This window comes from Carassius auratus, chromosome 37 (assembly GCF_003368295.1).
Source record: "Carassius auratus strain Wakin chromosome 37, ASM336829v1, whole genome shotgun sequence".
NCBI lineage: Eukaryota > Metazoa > Chordata > Actinopteri > Cypriniformes > Cyprinidae > Carassius > Carassius auratus.
In genome coordinates, this window is record NC_039279.1 from 3,242,542 (window position 1) to 3,258,519 (window position 15,978).

The 15,978-nt window shown below is 36.4% G+C and overlaps 1 protein-coding gene across 1 annotated transcript in view; it reads left to right on the top strand.

Moving 5' to 3' along the window:
• LOC113055912 (cadherin-12-like) overlaps positions 1-15,978 on the top strand; it is a 119,826-nt gene that overhangs the window by 60,271 nt on the left and 43,577 nt on the right. The window contains exons 2-3 of the mRNA XM_026222293.1: positions 632-1,074; positions 14,428-14,722. Of these exons, the coding sequence (XP_026078078.1) occupies positions 841-1,074; positions 14,428-14,722 (529 nt within the window). The 5' untranslated portion in view covers positions 632-840. The remainder of the gene's footprint in view (positions 1-631; positions 1,075-14,427; positions 14,723-15,978) is intronic.

Genomic DNA, 15,978 nt, shown 5'->3' on the forward strand with positions numbered 1-15,978 from the left:
TGAGCCAAAAGTTCATACTCCTCGTACAAATCCTTCCAGGTTCACATCCCATGCTAAAACACACACTACTTTACTACAACGGTATACTATGCCAGTGGTCAGCAACCTTTTGGCCATAAAGTGTCATTTTGCAATGTTAATTATTGTGACATCAAAGAGCGCTGTTAGACTGCTGAGGCAGGCCAGGCTGAAAATGTAACTTATAAAGCTTTTTGTCATCCTAACAACAGGAGCACTGCATAATGGAGTGAAGCAGATCAGTGCAAGGATTTCAAATATTGGGGGAGACTTATCGGTATGCAGCTTTCCCTGTTGCTCTTGTGTCAGTGATAGCACAGGTTGTCGACCCCTGCAATGCCACATCTCTCTAAGAATAGACATGCTATGCATGTGCAGGCATTATTAATAGAAAAACTGTATTCCACATCAGCCCTAGAGCATTTTTAGAGGATGTATTAAGCATTTATGTTTCTGTGCTTTCACAGAACATCCTCTCAGATGCTAAACAGGGGTCAAAACAGGGTCACTGATATCTCTAGATGACTAGATATTCCACAAAATGTATATTGTAGGTACTTTACATAAAAAAACTAATTTGAATTTATGTTTCTGATTTATCTTTTTTTTTCAGTTGCAGGGGATGATGAATCTACTACCTGGTTGACTTGAGTAATATCTCCAGTAAGGGGAGTGGTGGAGCACCAGACCCTTGACCTCTCCTCAATCCCCACTGGCTTCACGCTCCAGCTCGTGAGCCTCGGAGCCTTGAATCTCTTTTCTCTCACTTCTCATTTTACCTCTGGACCTTGACTTGGGAACAGCACCGTAACAGACCGCCCAATGCTGAGGAGGAGCTGCCTGCTGCTGGTCCTGTGCTTCCTCTTTGAGCAGAGCTCCTGCGCTCACTTCCAAAGCAGGCCAGGGCAAGAGTGGCCCCACAGCCAGACGGGGCCATCGGCGGCAGGAAGGAATGGAGGTTCCAGAGGATTCCAGAGGGTCAAGAGGGGCTGGGTGTGGAACCAGTTCTTTGTGCTTGAGGAGTACATGGGCTCGGACCCACAGTATGTTGGAAAAGTAAGAAGTTCTTTTTGATCCTGATTGCATTTCAATTGCAACACTGCTTAATAACTGTAACAGCTTCCAGAAGTCATACTCTGCCGAGCCAAATCCAGTGACCGTTCTGACGGCCTTTCCAAACCCCCATGTTAAAGGATCTCGGAGATTCGGTTTCTTAACGCTGTGAAGATAAACCAAAAGCACATAGTCAGCAATCTGACAGTATATTTTTATTACATTGATGTGTCAGTAGGTGCTTTTTTACCATGACTTACAAGATAGTTATGTAAGAAAGCATATGTAGCGGCAGCCTACCCATGTGAAATACTGTTACAGTGATTGATAAGCATCAAGGAAATCATGTCTAAAAGTAAAATAAACTCAGCTGAGTAAGACCAGGAAGACAGAATTGACAAATTTTGTCTCATTCACTAACCATGCATACAAACATATGTGCATAAAACCTGGTCAATTAGAATCTAAATTTAGAACCAACTCAGACTATTTTGGCTTGCAATTGTGCAAACCAAGCAGAAAAAAATAAAAAAAATAGAACTAAAAAAATCAGCACATACTGGAAGCTACAACATCAATACAGACAGGGAAACTTTGCCATTCATTCTAATTATGGAGAAGCTGGCAGGTCAAATAATGTAATTTTTCTATTGCGTTGCATGTACATGGATCTGTCATCAGGTAAAAATTGGCTTTTAGCATGATGCACACATTTTGAGGGAAGACATGTACGCACTGACAGCGATCTTTAATCACAATAACAATGGATTCATATTCAGTGCTGTATTTCCAAGTATGCAGTCATAACAACATAACACAACATGAAGCTGGAATCTAATTTTCATGCAGAAAAGTGCTGTATCTTTCCAAAGAACATCGCCTTTAGCAGATCATAACCCGACCATATCTCTCCACGTACTTATCAAGCAAAATGAAACATTTCAGTATGAATATTATTTCACGTTATTAAGATTCATCGCTGATGGACCTTGCCTCTGTGTCACTGTCGGCTACATTTTTTTCCAAATACATCCAGACATGTGGAGAGGAAGAGACTAAACAAATCTCCCAGAGTGAAGTTCCTTCTTAGTACTGATTAGGCCTTCATTTTGTGCCAAATTCATCTTAAAACAGATGGCTTCGTCCCCTGACTAGCCGAGCATAATTTGAACACCTCGCTTTATCTAACATTTAAAGATGATTTACCCTCTAATGGAGTATGAACTTGTGCCCTCCACCCCTTACCCAGTTTTAATAGAGCAAATCACCTTAATATCCTACAGTATATGTCACTGCAAGTAGAAGTAAATGACAAATTGGCATTTGCTTAACTTTTTATTTTGAACTACTGTCAGGATTTTATTCACTTTCTGCAATTTTTTTAAATTAGAAAGTAAATGTGACAATGGAATGATCAAGGTCGGAAGACGTTAGCAAACATGATTCGTGGCACAAAATGAACACTTATCCACCTTTGCGGCGATCTGCTTTGCTTACTTCTCAGAGCGGTTTGAGTAAGACATCTTAATCAGGAAAATGAGGCAAAATACTAGGAAAAATAATTAGCATTATGCAAAATAAATAAATGGAAACGGTAATGTGGCAATACACATTCAATGAGTCAATGAGCAGATCGTGGCTTGGGTATATATATATATATATATATATATTATTATTATTATTATTATTTTTTTTTTTCATCCATTTATGCAAAAGCTGTGAGCTTGAGAACAGTCTCCAGATACTGGCAAAACTGAACAACACATCAGCATTTTATGGTTTATTACGGAGGAATAAAAGCCTCATTGAGCCTTTGGGAATACCGTAACATAGGCTAAATTCTGCAATTAAATAATGTGCTACCGTCCTCGGTGATGCTCAATGTCTGTTTGCAGAAAAAAGGCAATCATTTGGCTAACTGTAAATCAAGTTCTCTTTCTGTTCCTCTCCCCGTCCTGCTTTAGCCTTTCAATCACCATTAAACCCTCCTCTCACTGTCTATTATTACCACCCACCATTCACCTTTCTTCAAACATCTGGGCTATTAATTTAATAAAGACTAAACATAATCTGAAAGACACAGGTCGGTGGGTTAAGCAACTTTATAATGTAACTTTATTTATGACATCATTAGCCAAAGTGCCATCAGTCAACCTCGCTGTCTAACCTATCATATCTGATACCTGCATTTTTTAAAAGCAAATGAACCAATATACAAAAGTAATTTGATTTGATGGAAATCTCTGTGTCATTTTGTGATGCTTCAAGTCAACATTCGACCTATTTGCTTTCTTAATGCATTGTTCTGGTCTTATTGTTGATGATTAATTGATTATAGTTTGAAAATGTTTTGTAAAATCTTTTCTCTTTTTTTTTGGACTAATGGCAAAAAATGGATACAGATATTTCAATACACATAAATACGTCAGTTTACAGCAGTAAACTGGATTTCATATTGATTCTGAAGCAGAGGGAGCTTCTCAGAAAGTTAAGCTGGATCACATTCACCTCATCTGGGGATTTCAATCCTAGATGAGCACAAAATAATTATCAGGAGACTAAAGTGAATCAAGGGCTTATACAGTTTACAAAGACGCAACTGACTGGGGTTTTTCTGTGTGTGTGTGTGAGCTTTTGAAGTCTTCCCATTCTCACAGTCTTTTACCTGCACTGACATAATTTTTCATTTATCTTCAGCCTTTCTCAGCACAATCTGTTCATCAGCTGCTATCCAACAGCTCTTTCAACAAACCATTTGGTTTTCTCATTGCCTTCGGCTTCACTGTTGTGCTCTTTTTCTTATATAAAAAAATTAAAATAATAATAATACAAATGTCCACATACTGTACATTATTGTTTCTTCTCTATGCCTTGCCTTTTTGAAACGCGTAAATTTTTACAAAGCTCATCATTCTGAAAAGTGAGTTGTACTCTGATTGGCCAGCTATCCAGTGCATTGTGATTGGTCGAATGCTTCAAGCGTGTGGTGGAAATGTTATACCCCTCACCATGTGATGCTGTGTGTCCAGGCGTGACGAGTCAAAACCAATAAAACTCATTATAAGTGAGACATTTGTTGCATTCCGTGGGGACATAATTACTAATTATAATAACTTATACCGTCTTTTAATGCATAGCATTGCATATTGCGCTGCGTAAACATAAAACCATGTATTCATCTGTGATCTGAAAAATGACAAATAACAAGCTCTGCTGTACTCTACACTGCTCAAAACTCGTGTTTGAATCATCAGTGGCAAATCCTTTACATATGATAACGTACTTACAGGATGTGAGTCAGAAGCGCCAGACTGTCCTTGCCAAGCTGGAATTGCCCCACTGTATAGAAACAATCAAGTGTATATATATATGTGTGTGTGTATATATATATATATATATATATTATATATATATATATATATATATATATATATATATATATATATATATATATATATATATATATATATATATATATGTATATGTATGTGTGTTTGACCAATCACGGAAAGTAGGGACACAAGTCAGTTCTGTGGCATTTTGAATTATTATGAAAGTGTAGTCTCCAGCAATGTGTAACACATGGAAATCTGATAATGATTGGAGAAGTTGTGGCCATTTGAAGGTAGGCACTCAATAAAGCTTAAAAGGGAGAAAATGGCCTCTAAAGTTTGTGCAGTTCTCACCTGTTCTCACCTGCTGGGAGTGACAATAGGGCTCATTTACATCTCATTTAGATAAGCCATACCCCCTGTAGAGCTGCATGGTTGCATAGCAATGATAGACGCAACGGGAAAAATCGGGCCGCATACTATTAATAATAAAGGATAATGTGCATTGTAAATATCAGTAATTTATCTTTTTTTACTTTTATAAAAATGATTTAGAGATAACGTGTACGTGTTCTTAGAATGAACACAAAATAACAAACTTTGATGTTTATGGAAACTCAACCCATAAGAAACAGAAAAGTATTCTTGCAGATCTTGGTGCCTCCAATTAAATAAGTCATTTTGGCACACTTTCTCTTTGTTGTGTCTTCTTTGTTGATGTAACCATCTCCGAAGTTTGCACTGTGCGTCTGTTTGCCTCTAAATGTCCAATAATTAGCATGTTCTGCCACTCTTTTTACGCAGCTAAGGAATCCAGCCGTATGTTGTACATAATGTCTGGAGAAAGCTTCTGGCTACAGGACTGTCTCCCATGCAGAGAGTTCTTTTTTCTCCTCGTGTAGCATTTACAGTCAAAGTTACGGATTTTCCCCATTTCTCTGTCTTTATGCCCATCAAATTTTACTATCAATATAGCCTCTGATATCTTACGGTCCAACTCGTCAGACGCCAGTCCGATACATTCTTCCTCATGTTCATATTCGCTCAGTACTAGGGATATTATTCAGTTTTATTAGTAGTAGTATTCAGTAGTATTATGCCGCTTTCATCCTCTCTCAGATCATCTTCAGAATCAGTGAGCACGTGTTCATAAGCATCCGGCTTGTTGAAGAAGTACTTCAAAATATTTCCAGTGTAACGGCCACGTTTCATCTCACCTGAAATAATCTTTACGGCGCCCATCTTCTTTGAATTTTGATATCAGCAAGAGCCGGCCAGAGCGCTGCATAATTAGTAGCCACGCTTCCCTTGGAGGACGGGAGCAATAACAGAAGAAAAAAAAGCCGGATTATCCTGTATGGAAATACACACAAGCAATGACATGCCCCTATTGCGTGCTAGAATCTCTGAACAACAAGCCGATTTCAACCTCAAAATGTACGCTTTCAAATATAACAATTCTACTATCTCAAACATCTCAACTGTTGATCTCAACTAACAGATTCTGCAAAAATATAAAAAAAAAACCCTGCTTCTTTCTCATTTTGCACGAATGTTGTGCTGCCGACTTGTGTCACTGGTTTCCGTGACGGGTCATATATACAAAAACAAACAACCAAAAAAAAACGTAAAAGTACCGTACACAGGATCACTCAAATGCTAATGAGGGGTAAACTGTTCCAGAGTTTAGGGGCAGCAACAGCTAAAGATGCGGAGATGTGAACCATTTCAAACGATTCAGTTCTATTTGGTGAACTGGTTCAAGAAGATCCGGTTACATCAAGTGATTCGTTCACAAACCTGATATCATTAAATTGCAGTGTTTTGAACTCGCTCACAACAGACCTGGAAGAGAAGACAATGCTGAATAAAGTCATAGTTTTTGCTATTTTTGGACCAAAATCTATTTTCGATGCTTCAAAAAATTCTAAATGACCCTCTGATGTCACAATGACTACTTTGAAGATGTTTTTATTACCTTTCTTGACATGGACAGTATACCGTGCACACAGTTTCAATGGAGGGACAGAAAGGTCTAAAGGATCTAAAATATCTTAAACTGTGTTCCGAAGATGAACGGAGGTCTTACGGGTTTGGAACGACATGAGGTCATTTAATGACATGAGTCATTAATGACATAATTTTCATTTTTCAGTGAACCTTTTAAGATCGATATGCAAGAGTTGTGTTTCAGGTAGGCGTGGTTGACTCTTAACTTTTATAAAGATATCTCTTTGGATTTGGGACTTTAGTCTGCAATTTTACAGACCTTCTTTATGCACCAAGAGCTTATAATACTCCAAAGAAAAAGGAAAAATTTAAATTGCATCATATGACATATGACAAGCACCTCAAAATAATCAGCAGTTAATTCAACTTGTAAACTACATGGCATGTCTTCTAAAGACACGAACAGGCCTAAATTTAGATCGGCGTGCATTTTCATTTAGAAAAAGCTTCCACCAGAAAGATCATTTGTGAACAATAATGCATTATCTAGAAAGGCCATTCATTTTACTGCTTGTTTACGTGAGCTCTTTCTGGCTGACAAGTCGACACTAACTCGCTCCCATTGTGTTATTGACACCCACGTCCACCTCATCTCTTCCCACCACCTATTCTCAGATTAATTCCCTAAATCGAATACGATCTCATCTGTATGGGGCCACCTATCATTAGCTCTTAGATCTTTTCAACATAACTTATGAACACACGGATCTGTGCATGGGAGTCAAGAGAGTTTTTTACTTTTTTTAATACATGCTTTTACTAACCAAAAGACAAAAAGCTTTTCATTCTATTGCTTTAAATACTGCAGCCTTTATTGTAACCTTAATGTGATATACAGCAGTGGTTCCCAACCTCGTTCCTGGAGGCCCCCCAGCACTGCACATTTTGTATCTCTCCTTTGTCTGACACACCCAATTAAGGTCTTGGAGTCTCTACTAATGAGCTGATGATCTAAATCTGGTGTGTTTGATTAAGGTGACATGGAAAACATGCAGTGTTTGGGGGGACTCCAGGAACGTGGTTGGGATGCACTGATATACAGTACTGGATTGGTGAAGGATTAACTTTGAAACAATTTTCAATCAGCAATTGCTATAACATTTCGAAACTGGAAATAAAAAAAAAAATACTTTCCTGTAAAACATATACTCAGATAATCATTGTTTTATGTGCAACTTTGACAAATACGTTTGTTGTACAGTGTATAAGTCACACAAAATTATGAACTATAAAATAACAATAGATTCAATAACTGGATTAGGTTCAAATGACATTTAGGGTGAACTTGACCTTGAGCCTTCATGATGCAGTCAAAGAACTTCATCAAAAATTGAGAGCTGCTGTTGTTTCAGACTCAGTCTAGTATGAAACACCACTTTTCAAAATCTAATCCATTGCCAAAGGATAATATATTGTACTGCCCTACTTTTTTTCTCATTGAATATTTAATTTCCCTCAGAAATGTCATATTACAGAAGTAAAATTGATTTGGAATGATGTTTCGTGCTGACTTTGAAATTAAAGAGCGTAAGCTTTATATATGCACAAATTATACACAATAGCATTCATCCCTTAAATTTAATCTAGCCATTTAAAACTGTTTGTAACTAAATGGTTAAAAACCTTTAGATGTATAACACACTTCATAAATACACATCAGCTGCAGCAAGAGTTCCATAATGCAATCACAGACTGTGTTCTCTCCAGTATAATCAGCGTCAAATGACCAGACAGAATCTCTTTAGTGACCTGTACATTAATCAAGGTTACCATGTACATAGACCCGGCAAGACACACCGCAATTATCCATTCACTCTCTTCACCAAGCATGTCTAAAGCATTAACAGAAGTTTTGAGTGCCATTAACATGGATCAGTTAACTGGGCACACCATGCACTATCTATGGATGTGTTCCTTGCAAAGACTGACATAGTGTTTTTTTTTTTTTTAAATAGACCAAAAGGTTTACATCAAATCAAATTCTCTCTAAAATCAAATTGTCCAACCAAAGAATAATGGCTTTAAAAAAAGCTAATAAATAAATAAGAAAAATATAAATCATATATGTCCTTAAATTGGACAACTCATGTGTATTTACACATTAGTCTGTAGAATATCATTGCTGATAATTTTTTTATTGATTTATTTATTGATTTATTTTTAAATAAACAGTCCAAATGAATACAATTACATGGTTTCAGGAGAGATAACTCTATACCATTATGCAGAATGCAACAGCAATACTTGAGTACTCAAGGAATACTTGACCTTACTGGGATCAGGAGTGCTTCTTGTGCACCATATTTGCTCCAAGCCAGACTGAGCCTCTTCTGAATTCCTCATCTAGGGTTGACCTTGCAGGCTGACAGCAAACAGCTGCAGATAATAATGGATTTTTCGCTGGAGAGCTTATCTTATCTTACAAACAGGCCAATCTTTACCTGTGTGTCTCACAACATAGCTTGGTTAAAAGAGAGGTCAGCTTTGACGTGTGCATTTAATGAGACTCGAGCATGATTGGAAATGTGCACCTGATAAGGCTGCACTTTACTCTGATGAACGTTGATGCTGTGGAGATGCCATGCTGCACACAATGCTCGGGCTCAAATGTGTCAGGGGATGAGGCACTGCTTATAAACAGTGCAAGCACAGTACAGTGCAGATCAGGCTAACTGGATGGATGACTCTAGATTAGTATGGATGGATGGAGGGATCTAGATGAGGATAGATCGATGGATGGATGGATGGACGGATAAATGGATTGATAGATGGGTAAATGGATTGATGAATGGAGGGATCTATATGAGGATGGACGAATGGACGGATGGAGGGATCTAGGTGGATGGATGTATAAATGGATTGATGGATGAATGGATCTAGATGATGGATGGATGGATTTATGGATGGATGGAGGGAAGGATCTAGATGAGGATGGACAGATAGATGGATGGATTAACGGATTGATGGATGAGGGATCTAGATGAGGATGGATGGATGAATGGATGAAGGGAGGGATCTAGATGAGGAGTGATGGATGGATGGATTTATATGACAATAGATGAACAGATTGTTGGATGAATGGATCCTTAGAATAGACTAATTGATGGATGAATGGATCCTTAGATGACAAAAATGGGTGAATGGAATGAACAAAATATGAAGGTGTATTTACTGAATGGATGGATGATTAAAACCCTGTAGATTTTCACTGAAAAGTTATTATTTATAATATATACTATCCTAAATTAATAAACTAAAATGCTAAATAAATTGATCATAACCTAAAAAAGTGAACAGGTTTCCAGTGAATCCATATCTGCATATACAGTATATCTAATAAACGGTATACATTTCTTATATATATATATATATATATATATATATATATATATATATATATATATATATATATATATATAAACCTTATAGACTTACATTGAAAATAACCTTCAGACTTCAATGTTTTCTGTTTATTGTGTCAAGTCAACATTCAAAGTTTGTCTTGTGTAATTGTTCTAGTTACAACTGGTTTCTAAAACATGGCTGTAAACAAGACAACTCCTTCATGTCTGTGTGCAGCATTGTGCAATATGCACTCCTTCATAACAGACACTGTGGAGACAAGCGATGCCTTCAATATTACAGTCAATCTAGTTTAAAGTTTACTTAATCCAAACTCATGATTACATTTGAAGAACTATGATCCAAAATGACCATAAAATTGTGTCAGCAGCATGCAGGAACCCAAGCATCAAAATAATCCAACACCTCGAAAACAATCAGACTGCAGTAACCTCACCCCTCCCAAAGCTCATGCCGTTTAGCTCACAAAAACCTGATGCCAAACTAATTCTGCAGATGTGAAGTCATTGTACGCATAACTCGGTCCCAAATTAGGCATGTGAAGACATTTGCGGTGTTGACGTGTGCCACAGATGACAAATGCGCTGGCACAGATTGGTTAAGGAAAAGGGAATAATTATGTAATTTATCTGCACTGCCAATATAATACCTTCCACATATTTTAATCCAACTTTTATAATAATAATAATGAGATTTATTTTTGAAGTGCACAAAAGATAGCAAAAAACAACAACACCAAAAACCTGCTAATGTTCTTAGCAGTATCACTCACTTCTTGCATTGAGGCCAGATGAATTCAGAGTGAGCTGATATTACTGGCTTGAAAATAACATTTCTTTTTAACACTTTTCCTTCAACTTGTTCAAATTGCCTCTTCATATTTTGAACTATTATCCATATTTCTGGCATAAGAAATTAGATATAGGAAGGGGAAAAACGTGTTCATCTGTAGAATCATTAATTCTTGCCTATCTTGCATCAGTTAATTAATTGCAAGCTGGTACTTTTTATACATTGCACATTATTTAAAGTGCTTAATGTCACTATGACAACCAGGCCGATTTGCATATGTCACTGATGTCAGCCATCAATGAACACAATTATTAATTAAGTGAAAAAAACAGTATAATAGTAATAATAAGCAGTATAAAATAGTGTGAACAGTCAAGTTTAAAATATTTTGTCAAAAATTCCTAAGGGAAAGTGGCCATTGTTATAGGGACAGTTCTGTAAGAAAATATTGAGGAAACAGCACAGAACTGTTTTGGTTGTCATCACAGCACATCCAGTAATATGAAAAACTACTGTCAGATTTCTCCTTTGAGCCTGACGGACTTTGATTGTTTGTTTATACACAGCTTATCCTCTTTTCTTTTGTTTGAGATGTTATGTAAGTGTGTTGCAGCAGTTTTGATGCAAAAGTACAATGTAGTATTCCTTAATTGTTTGTGATTAGATCAGCCGTTTATCCACCTGAGACTGTCTCCATCTGTTGGGACTGGTGTGTTTGTTTCATAAAACACACACACACACACACACACACACACACGCACGCAGAAGCACATCAGTATTCCACCTCGTGAGCAAAAACAAAGCTCACCAAAAAATTCTCTCACGCTTTCTCTCTGTATCACATAATCAAACAGCGAACTGTGTGACAAACTGCAGGAGTGTGAGACCACTTTCACAGTTTCCGGTGAATCTGAAATCTGATTACACAAAATACAAACAATACTGTATATCACTAAAAAACACACATAACAAAACAAACACAGACCAGCTTCCGTTCTCCCATTTTTGTCAACATTACAGCCATGACGTATGTAAAAAACACATCCTTATCTCAACACACTCACACAAAATTAATGATAGCCATTCCCAAACAGCCGTTCCTACAGTAACTAATAATATTCATACTAATGGTCAAATGTTTGGAATAATTTAGTTTAATTTTAAGTCTCTCTTATGTTCTCTTATGCATGTCTTATTATTATCTATATTTTAAAACAGTTTTGCTGCTTAATATGTTTGTATATATATATAATCTATTATGTTTTATGCACATACACTAATACACATACACTAATAATAACAACAACAACAATAATAATAATAATAATAAATAATAAATAAATATATTTTAAAAATCCACATATTGTAAGATTTTGGTCTCATCACCCACCCCTAATGGATCTGTACCACACACACAGTCATATTTTTATCCTCTAGCACAGTCTGCCTTTTAACATTCATAAACAGATCCATAAACACATATACGAACAATGAATGACTCTAGTGCTGGTTTCCTCTGACTCCTTGCAATCGCAGCACGCTGGGGAATGTATTTATTTAACTGAATTGGCTGAGTGTTTAGGCCCAGTCTGACTATATTAGCATTCAGTGAGTGTGCAGGAACGCTGGTCCTCAAGGGGTTTCGGTATCCTGGTGTGTAAGAAATATCCAGTCACGGAGCTTGTATACCAAACATGCATTTAATTATTGGCCAGACACCATTTAGTGAACCGTATGATCATGCACACACTTAAACACACATGTAATGTGGAGTGCTCGGCTTATGAACCACACATATCATTACTAAAAGCACACTAAGAGATCAATGAGATATGGTCAGGGCTCTGAAAATACTATAAATACCAGGCAAAGACATTTTTTTAAAAGGCTTCTCTTGATCCTCTGTGAAATAATTACAGCTTTAATAATTACTGGTTGTGTAACCACTAAAGACTGCTAAAGAAGTAACAGGGTGATTCTTCACTTATGGCTCCGGATGATAATAGACCCTTTATTTATTCCTTCAGTATATTAGGACCTTTTTGAATCTGCAGGCAGTGGAACAGGCCTCTAATTGTCCCTATTGTGAGAGGAGGCAAGTATTTGACTGTTGCTCTCTCAGCACCTGTTGACTGAGAAAATAACATGTTCGGTAAAATACAGTTCTTATCTTTACTCAAGAAATTTAAGCTGAGAATAGCATAATAAAGGTCTAAAACTTTCTGTATAATGGCACTATTTGCAAAGGTTATGTTAAGGAGATATGTGAAGCCACAAATTAGGGTAACTTTCCATTTGTTGAAATAAAAGGTACAATTAAGCAAACTTCAAAAACTAGCATTATCTCAAAAAAAAAAAAATGTAGAAATTTAGCATTACATCAGTTGCTCGCCAATGGATCATCTGCAGTGAATTGGTGCCATCACAATGAGAATGATTCAGACAAGACAACCTTTTCCACTGGAGAAACAGGAATTATGGATATAGGATATATTAGCTTTTTGCTTCATAATATGGAAATTGATAGTTTGTAGATTATTTTAATGTTTTAGCAGGCCTGTGTAATATTACAAATTCAAAACTATTTTTAAATACCTTTTAAAAGTAATCAAAAGATCCAAATTCCTAAACAAATCATATCCACATTGAATACACATCTAACATCTTAGTATGCACTCAGCTTCTCCATGCTTTTCCCCAGCTCTCTCTCTCTCTCTCTGTGTATTTCTCTCAGTTTTGGCAGAAATCTCTGTTTTGCATTTAGACACATATTTCTCACTTTATCACTTTTCTGTGCTTGTCAGTATATAAAAAAAAATATATAGGAGTGAGTTTTACTTCTGAAAGTGCAATGAGCATCTGGAAAAGCTGCTTAGTTTGGTTTGTGATATACTTTTCCCGAACTTATTATCGGGGGGGGGGGGTGGGGTACCCATTCTGCATGGATATTTGCGATGTTTCTCGAGGACCCAGTCAGCAATGAATGAACAATGGATCCCTTTTGTGTAACTGATTGCTATTGTTATGCTAACTCATTTTTTAATTAATATCACCCAACTTTTCCACTCTCTTTTTTTTAGCTCTTTTGGAAATCTCCCTTTTCTTTTCTTTTCTTTCTGTTCTTTCTGAATGTGCATTTATATGACAATGAAGCAGACTGATAATTAAGCTCTCTTTCTGATTTATGATGCTCTCTAGATATTATGCAGATTGGGAAAAACAAAATCTTTTTTAAACTTGACTGTCTCAACAACTTCGCCACAATCTTTGATTGCTCCCTCAGATGAGAGACATGCATATGATAAATGACACTGTACAGCACTGATGTGCTATAAAATTGAGAAAATAATACTGATTTGACTGCATTCAAATGTAGTTATTCTTAATTGTAATGTAACTGGTTTGAACTGAATTGGAATTTAATGATAATAGGGTACAAATTATCAGTTGGAATGTAAAAATAAAAGCTAAATTCACAGAACTGCAGAAAATCAATACATAACTGAATCAATCAATCAATCATTCATTGCAAATGACAATAATATGTATACATACATTATATATATATATATTCTATATATAGATTATATATATATATATATATATATATATATATATATATATATATATATAGATTCTACACTTGCAATTGTAACATTTAGTTAATTTTGCATGCTCAAGTTAAATTCAGTGCTCTCTTCCACTAACTGAATAATATTCTGTAACAACTTGTAATATATTGGGGGGAAAAGACAATGTTTTGAAACTCCCCTCCACTTTAAGTACATTATAGAGAACTTTGACGAGGGTGTATTCTAGTATTCCACTGTTTGAATGCCACTCTTTCTCTCTCCTTTAGTTGCACACTGACTTGGATAAAGGGGAAAGCGCAGTGAAATACACTCTCTCAGGCGATGGTGCTGGAACCATCTTCACCATAGACCAGATCACCGGGGACATACACGCTCTGCGCAGTCTGGATCGCGAGGAGAAACCTTACTACACACTACGAGCTCAAGCGGTGGACATCGAGACCAACCGACCGCTGGAACCAGAGTCAGAGTTTGTCATCAAGGTGCAGGACATCAACGACAATGAGCCAAAGTTCCTCGAAGGGCCCTACACGGCTAGTGTACCTGAGATGTCACCTGTGGGTAAGAAGCCCATTTAACCCTTAAGATGTTAGAGATAAGATAAGATAAGATAAGATAAGATAAGATAAGCCTTAATGTTACAAGGATGACTGTCACCATAGAGGTCTAGAGGTCGATCTTTTTCATGTTAATATGGACTAAATATGGTCAAATATTTATTGGTGTGGCAGAGGGGAGCAAATCCAGACATTACTGTGTGCCGTCAGATAATGAGAAGTGCATGGGCTCCAAATCCCCACCAAACTGGATTACACAGTCCTAGTAGGATTTCTCATCTCACATGGTAGAAACCTTGATTGTATTACTGATTATTTCACCGAGGCATCTGCTCTGGGTGATGATGGCAGCAGGATCTTATTTTGTTACTGTCTCTGCTTCTCTAAAAAGGCTCATCTCTGAAGTCGGCCAGAAGTTATTGATTTCCACACAGCCTAATCAAATCGCTATAACTAGCAGATCAATGTAGCACTATCCTCTTGCATTCATGAAACACATCGCCGGGCTTGTTAAAGTCATAATGGCCTCCATTATTTGGACAAAAATTCTTAATCATGATGTCAAATATGATTGCTGACAATGCATCAATACCTGAGGCCACGCTGGGGAGCGATGTAATATGATGCTCCGTTCACTGAAAAATGATTGTTAAAATGAAATGGTCAATGAAATGCTGCTTGCTTTTTGTGTTATATAACATTTAAGTGGATACTTCACAGACTTAAAGTCAAAATGATAGATAAAGGTTCAGAAGAAAACTTGTTAATTAACCACTTAAAAGGCCCCACAGTTATTGTTTGCACTCATTACATGCTATTAAAACATATTAAATATTGAAACTATTTCTAATTATACTACAACAAGTCTATAAATTATGATTTTACAAACATGGCATACTTTTATCCTTCAGTGGATCACTGCATACAAATGTTGGAGAAATTAATTTAATTTAATTTAATTTAATTTAAAAAAATCACAGTTTAGCTTATGAAAGTCAATCAATGAAGCCTAAACATAACATATACATATATATATATATATATATATATATATATATATATATATATATATATATATATATTACTGCAGTGTATAAGTGCTGAATAATACACATGAAATCTTCACACTCTTGAGTATATCTGAGGATAAAACAATTGGAAATGTAGAGTGCATAGAAAGTTTAATTACATCTTATGAAAGCTGATACTGTAAAACTGAAAATTGCGGGTGAGCAACCACGTGTTATAACACACTGTACA